This window comes from Xiphias gladius, chromosome 19 (genome assembly GCF_016859285.1).
Source record: "Xiphias gladius isolate SHS-SW01 ecotype Sanya breed wild chromosome 19, ASM1685928v1, whole genome shotgun sequence".
Taxonomy (NCBI): Eukaryota; Metazoa; Chordata; class Actinopteri; order Istiophoriformes; family Xiphiidae; genus Xiphias; species Xiphias gladius.
The window spans coordinates 8,942,705-8,950,532 of NC_053418.1; the positions used below are offsets into that span (position 1 = coordinate 8,942,705).

A 7,828-nucleotide genomic window follows, 5' to 3' on the forward strand; every position below is an offset into this window, starting at 1 on the left:
AGAGCCATATGTGACACTGACAATGTTATTGATGTATATTTGTCACTGTATCATCAGCTACAGCACTCTTGTCCCATTAACTGTTGGCTCTAATCTTTTGTGCTTAGGATAAGAAGGCTGCTGCTGGAAGTATTGTAAATTAATTCTAATTTTAAGCAAAATATTTTGGTTTTATTTAAGTGGGGAAATGCAAGCATTTGTTGCAGGTTTTTTCAATTGAATCATAGGACCTGGTGCTGCCATCAATCTCCAACACTGTGAACGGTCTAGCTATGAGGACAACTCTTCAAATTAAACTCAAACCACAATTATTCGCAAATCACCTTGACAAACAAAATCCTTATTATGAGTGATGGTATATTTTTGAACAAAATCATGTATGCTGATAAATAGGGTATTGCTGAATCTCAGTCCAGTGAGGTTGATTTGAAGCTATCAGTATATCTGTACCTGTGCTATACTGGCTGTGATACTTGTAGAGTTTTATAAGAACGGGGGAAGGAACCACCAGGAAATCCCTGAGGGAGGTTGTGGCAGAGTGAGCAACTACTGGAAACCTCTCACACAGATGGCCCAGGCCCTAAGACAGAGGAGATGACAATTACAGAAAACTAAAATTAATGCCCAATAAATAATAGAAAATACTTGAAACACAGCTTCAGCTTCAAAACCCAGAAATCTAAAGTACTCTCATCCCATTATCTACTACCTTGTGTAACATTTCACTTCTTTTTGAGCGAATATCTCAGTACTCCTTCTACCTTATAGTATTATACCTGTAGGCAACAGATGAGCAGGGGCATATGAGCAATGATGACTTTACTAGAGGTTTTTGACTGAAGCTTCTCTGACAGTTTGGTGCACAAATTCTCTGCCCCTGAAAAAAGACACCAGGAAGGAAAAGTGAGACAACCAGTACAAGTAAACACATCCAGTATCCCTCTGATTATAAAAACACTGCTCTGCTCACTCTCCACTACAATTGATTACCTTGCTCATCTTTGACGGCCCACACCATCAGGTCCACGCACGCAGCATTGGCTTGGCAACGAAGCTTGAGGGGGCTCTGTTCCCCCGGCAACCCCCCCGTGTCATGAAGTACCCGCTGCAGCTCTGACTGACTGCTGCTAAATTGCTCAAGTACAAAGTCATGTACTTCCCGTAAAAAAGCTGGCTGCAAGGCTGAGATACATGACGAGAGTTTGAAAGTTTGACAAAGTAACAAAATACAACAATAGCAAACGCAAGACTATGTGGCTTTCACACAAAGTAAATAAGCTCTTTATGACGTTTTACCTTTCATGTAGTATAGTGTGTCCCGCAGCATTTTGAACACACACACATAGAGAGTGTCACTGAAGGCTTTGTAATAGAGGTTGATTCCAGGATTAGACTTAACAACAAACAAAAGAGACAATGAAAGAGATGATTATTTAACTGACAATGGCATACATTTAACTTTGACTTTACCTTTTAATTTTGTACAGACAGTGAGTATACAGTATAGTTACCTCTATAACTTCCATCATAGTGGCGTCCAGAGTTTTCAAAAAAGAGTCAGAAACAAACTTCTTCACCTGTAAATCAACAATACGCACAACCGCTGGTAAAGATGCAAAATACGTATATAGGATGAGAGACAAAAGAAGAAGTATCTGCTGTTACTGTACCATGCCAAGGAGCTGTCGGAGCAGATCAACAGGCACCTCCACCTCGTTTTCTCCTGCCCCCATGAAGAGAGGAGACACTGAAAAACTGGAGCTGACTGTGGAGAAATAGTAGTCAGGGTCCACTGCACTGCTGTCTGGGAAGTAGGCACCTGAAATGAAAAGGACCACATGGCATCAAAATAAAATGTGACAAGTTGGACAACATATGACTGGTTTCCTCTGGGTGCTATGGGTGAGATTACTGTCGATGGGGAAATCAATATCTGTCTCTATAATGGGTGGATATCTGTCTCGCTATGACTGTTGATCATCAGTGCAGAATGGTGACTCTTTTATTACAGAGACTTTTTTATTCTGACACCAAAAACTGATGATGACAGCTAATGTTTTGGGGAGTTGAAATTTGTTTTGCTATCAAAGTCAGCTGAAGGGGACTGGAAATATCTCAATAATATGTCACATAAATCTTAATTTGGCAACTCACAACAATCTGACTGCTCTGCTAACTCTTGTAACAGCATGACTCCAAACCAAGATAAGCAACAGAAAAATTGATGCATGAACTATAACTAAAAACACTGATAGCATGAGACACGGGACAGCAGTTGTCTCAAGCGTGGTAAGATTACTGTACAGTAATTGCTAGGTATAACAGTTTATTTGACAATCTGGTTTGAGAAGTGACTGACCAATACAAGTGTTAGATATGAGTTGCATTATATAGAGTTGACTATACAGCTTGCTATGGTATACAAATATTTTAATTGTCATATAAAGCACACACAGGCCTTAGCACAGACTAGTCGGTACCTTTATGATGAGAAAACTGTGCCATAGCTGAGTGCACATCTAAACTGAGATTACTTCAAGGCAATGGGGTAAACACTGGACGTGCAGTATGTGTTACCAAACAGCACAAGTTTCATCCAAATTAAAATACCTTTATTATATGCATCACTATATTATTAGAGTATGTGAGATATGTCTGCAGTGTACCCTAATTAATATTTTTCATTTAGGATACATAAATGTCCAGATAAAAACACACAAGTAGCTAGCTGTTACATAATGCTGAAGGCTCACAGTGAAAAGCTAGGATGAGTGGACAGAATCCAGGTTTACATTGGCAAACACAAATTCAGTCAAAGCAGCCTGTGTTCCTTGAGTTTTACCGTCAAAGTAATGTGGGCCAGGGGTTGTAGGAGAGCAGGGTGAGTGGCCTCCTGGGTCTGTACACACCTATGAGACAGCACAATACAGAACATTTGTTTAACCACTGACCAAATATAATAAAGTAATCAAAAATTACTCTCTCTCTCTGACTTTTTAGTAAAATAAAACCACAAAGCATGTGAGAATATGACGACTCTGCAGTCACCTCTAATTGTCCTCAACAAACAAAACATGTCTTGAATCCAACCTGCTCTAACACAACATACACACACACCTGTGCAGAGGAATCCAGGTTAGTCCCGGTGCGTCTGCGCAGAGTGTCACTCTGGCACACTGTAAGCAGCGAGGATGGCAGGATAGAACGAAAGTCATTGAAGGATCTGCGCCGCACTCCATCCGTTTCCTCTGTGACGCAGCGGGCCTGGGGTGAATCTCTGGGGAACAACTTGGACAACAGGGCTTCGTCTGTTTTGCTGTAGCGGCCAAATGCTCGCATCATGCCAAGAAGGCTGGGGACAATATATCTGCACAGGTAGACTAGAGATGAGAGAGCATCTATGAAGTTTTTTCATTTTGAAGGACTGATGTTATGGACTTTTTTTTACCTTTTTGTGTGTGGGTGTGTGTGTATACCTTTGTCATGATTATCAGGTGTTTGGCACATTTCCTGAAATGCCTGCATGACCTCCATTATAGTGTTCAAGATCTGGAGGGGAAACAGTAGAAACAAAAACTTAGCACTCACATGCACCCTAACCCAAGAATCACATATTATCAACACTATCTAAGCTGACCTCTTGTCGGGAGTCTGGGTCTCTCTGAGCCACATCTGCCAAAAGAGTCACTAGACAGAAGCTGAAGTTTTCTGCAACCGGGAGAAATTCTGAAGAGCAAGAAATTACAAAAACACAAATACATACAGTTAATTGCCACATTAGTTTGCAGCAAAAAACAGAACGACAAACAGATACATCAAAAAATGAAAAGGCAAACAAAAAGTAAATACTATGTTAAAGAGGATTTACTAGTGGAATGGACAAACTCTACTGTCATATCTGGCCAATATAATTTTGCTCTTAACAAGTGGAAACTACTGTCTAATGGCAATTTACAGGTGGATCAATATGTCTCAATATATCTTGAGATAGTATTGAAAATGAATAAGAATAACTACAAATATTACATAGTGCACTGTTAGAGCAAGTAAATAGAGGCCATTGTAAAACAAAAGGCCCAACTATTACGCTAAGAGGATTGTTCTTACCTTTTCCTTTCTTTCCCAAGCTCTCTTCGATCCATTGGACCCTTGGTAGCCCTCTCAATAGGCTCAGCAAGTAGGAAACAAGTATGTCTTTGTGCTGCCACAGTAAATCAAATAATTACACACCACAAAACACAGCAGTTGTTGACAAAGAACAGCACTTTTGTTCACCTAAAAATCGCTAATAAATCAAAAGTATGAGGAATTGTTAATTCCAACACAAACTCCAATTTGGGTCAAAGAACATATATCAAACATTACTTTGACACTGAAAAGTGAAGCTACCATCTCAACATAATCAGATGGCTGAGAAGCTTTCCACACTGTGTCTCAGTGTGATGAGATTAGAGGTTTATGTGGCAAGCTGCATGCCTAATCTCCATTTTAATTATATTATGGGAATAGAGAGAATAAGCTCATCATGTTGATAAATGTGGAGTCCTGTGAGAGGCTGGTAATGAAAGTGGACTAATAGTACTAATACAATAATACTACTAATAATTTATAAATATATCATCTTACAGCATCCCTATGTAATAAACTGTGCAAACTGTGCAATGTTTGAATCTTAAATCTACCATATTATCCATTAACAGCTAGGACAGCCTAAAGATTAAATGTTTTAAGTGATGATAAAATGCACCCACTGTGATAAAAAGGCTCAACAGCTCGACATTTTTTAATGACCACCACCCACCTGTAAACCAGATTCCACCAGAAAAACAGCCAGTGCAATAACAGCATCTCTCCGACGCACATCTAGAGTGAAGACAGCACGGACTTCCAGCGGACACATACATTGTAGCTTCTGGACCTGAAAGTGCACAAAGTGGTCGTCATATATATGAACTCTGGCATAAACTCTGATAGAAATCAGACAGTCGAGGCTAATGATAAGCTCACCGCAGCTGTCTGAATTAAGTTACAGCAATAGAAAAGATAACAAATTGAATGAAAGACCTGTTTCAATGATTGCATTCTCCAACATTGAGTTCTGTTTTTTGCTAGAGTCATACTGGGAATATCAGGAAACTAGTTTTTGGTTTTGCACATGCATTACATTAATGCAAACTCGCCTAGGATAACATACTGTATATACATTTCTAACAAACCTTTTGTTATTTGTACTTTTTTTTTTCCACTTGTCTGTATTCTTTTCCTACCTTCTACCTTATCTATCTCTTTCCCTCCTGGGGATCAATAGAGTTTATTATATGTTGCTATCAAGGTGGGAACACGCTATTATGTTGCTGCCCACCATAATAATGGTATCATGATACAGGCATTTGTGATATTTGATACACTGCAAGACAGTCACCTGACTGTAGCTCGAAACTGGTCATTCCCACAAAAAACACAGCGAAACCGGACATTACAACCCATACTGGATGCTCCATAAAATATCAATCCTCAGTGCTCAGTGACAGTGTTTGATGACTGCCTCGATATCCTCTCGTATATTTTATTTAATTCCATTATTATTTGATTACTTCGTTGCCCAACACAGCTCTTTTTCCAGAGCAACTGATGTTCCTGTACTGGCCCATACAGGAACCCTTGTCAACCCTTCATCTCTCTCGCTCCTCACTTTGTAAACCTGTTTGACTGGAGTGCTCATCCAGCCTGACCACTCTGCCTGTCTGATGCAGTAGCAGGCACCACACAAGCAGCGACGCCACTTTTTCCTGCATTGCTCTCTTCCTATATTACTGGGAAAACACTGATGAGAGGACCCAGCTCCGGTGATTCACAACCAAAGACACACACACACACACACACACACACACACACACACACACACACACACACACACACACACACACACACACACACACACACACACACACACACACCACACCACACACACCTGTCAAATGTTAGCTCGGCTGTCCTTTTAGTGATCAAAATAAGCCACTGCTGTTGCGGAAGCGAAGCTACACCCTGAGCAAACGTTGACTGTTGCTTCAAGTTAGCTAATTAACAAAAAAATATGTCTTCTGGCGCTCACTCGGTTTTTCTCCTTCCTCACCTTTTCAACCGGTGCGGGACGGTGGGCGGCTAAGGAGCGGGCCAGCGACAGGACTGTGTTGAAATAAAACCCCCTCGTACCACCTCCCATTACAGACATGTTTATCCCGACATCAAACGAGCAAAATTCAGGGGAGAGGAAACAGCCGAGCAGCTGGCGCTGGCACAGCCGCAGTACGGCAACTCAGCAGGGACAAGCCTGACGAGCGCGGGTAGTTACATTAGCGGATCTGTATTTGACCACGCAAATGCTGTTTTAACTAAAGTCACTGTGGGGTAATGTCGTGTTTAAGTTCTTTTTTTCCTGAACAAATAGCAGCAACAGCCCAACAAAGTCAGACGCCGAGAGAGATATTATTCACCACGATGTCATCACAATTGTGGATCATCACAGTGGACAAGAATATTACATAAAAATATTTTTCCCGCAGCGAAATTGTTTTGGTCCTCTGCTCTGGCTGCTATACAGTGGGAGGAGGCTAGCTCTATCCAACATGAATAATGCAGTAGTAATAAAGAAGTGCCCATCGAGGTTTTACATGGAAGAACATCTGGATTATCCTTATGAATTCTGTGATTTTCGATAGAGAAATACTTTTTCTTTTGTTTTTGACTGCGTTCCCTCCTGTTCATTTTGGATCGATATGCAGAATTTTATCAAGAGGAAAGGGGGGTCTAAAGTGCAGATTGTTGTATTTGAAACGATGGTGTAACTTGTGGTCAGTGGGATGGAAGTGAACATTAAACATCTCGGTTGCTGATCAGTCTTTGTAAATTTCACATCCATGAATCTAAATGGGCTGGCTCCAAACCCTGGTTTCAACGTTTTATTGTTGAACTCAAGCAGTATGGCGCCTTAATGTAAGATCAAAACAGCGAAGAAGACTTTCAATATTTTAAATAAATATATTTTAACTTTAAATTAACATCAGGGAATGGACTTACATGGACTCACCTGGCTTGTACACAGTTTCCACAGTTTTGTTTGATTATCGTTGTATCTATTTGTTGTAAATAATACATAACAATGACATCACAGTAAAAAAAACAAACATAAAAAACATAAAATCCACTTCAAATACTAAGAGAGATGGTCTATGACTGACTTACATTTATGGATGTGCGTTTTTGTCAACAAATCAAATTAATAATATAGAATTGAATGGCTTAAACAAAAGAATAATTAGTAAAAACAAAACAAAACAAAAAAAACAGTACATGTTCAAAAGAAAGATACATTTCTGAAAAGATAAAAACAAAGATAGGGGTAATACCGATGAAATCCTAAACGGCGCCTCTTTTATCTTATTAGTAATCAAGAATTTAGACACTAAATTCCAGATTTTCTTCCGGTTAAGACAGGATATGTGAATTCCCCAGTAAGATGATACATGTGAAACGGAAACAGTCCTTCTGGAATACAATACAGTTATTACAGTTATTGGATTTCTGCAAGGAGAAACAGATTTGATCAAAGGAGTTACAGTTGGATCCATCAGTAAATCGATGTCTGAATATTTGCTGTACACCAGAAGGGATTGCGTCAAAAACTACACCAAATTCATGTGGAGGTAGTGGAGTGTTGTATTTAAAAAAAAAAATAAATAAATCATCGGAATAAGACAGAAGAGAACAGTGTGAACGTGTCATGTTTAATTACTTTTTCAGTATCGTCGTATGCGTTTCTGTTGCGCAG

At 39.7% G+C, this 7,828-nt stretch overlaps 1 protein-coding gene across 2 annotated transcripts in view; it reads right to left on the reverse strand.

Annotated features, from left to right (window-relative positions):
• The window catches only part of pi4kab (phosphatidylinositol 4-kinase, catalytic, alpha b), a 28,149-nt gene extending 21,840 nt beyond the window's left edge, over positions 1-6,309 (reverse strand). For both annotated transcript variants that reach the window (XM_040155089.1, XM_040155088.1), the window contains exons 1-13: positions 6,134-6,309; positions 4,802-4,918; positions 4,108-4,201; positions 3,638-3,726; positions 3,477-3,549; positions 3,118-3,380; positions 2,843-2,909; positions 1,671-1,819; positions 1,512-1,577; positions 1,297-1,393; positions 991-1,182; positions 777-877; positions 451-580 (exon numbers count right to left, since the gene is read on the reverse strand). In XM_040155089.1, coding sequence (XP_040011023.1) covers positions 451-580; positions 777-877; positions 991-1,182; positions 1,297-1,393; positions 1,512-1,577; positions 1,671-1,819; positions 2,843-2,909; positions 3,118-3,380; positions 3,477-3,549; positions 3,638-3,726; positions 4,108-4,201; positions 4,802-4,918; positions 6,134-6,232 — 1,537 coding nt within the window. In that variant the 5' untranslated portion in view covers positions 6,233-6,309. The remainder of the gene's footprint in view (positions 1-450; positions 581-776; positions 878-990; positions 1,183-1,296; positions 1,394-1,511; positions 1,578-1,670; positions 1,820-2,842; positions 2,910-3,117; positions 3,381-3,476; positions 3,550-3,637; positions 3,727-4,107; positions 4,202-4,801; positions 4,919-6,133) is intronic.
• Positions 6,310-7,828: the final 1,519 nt, after the last annotated feature.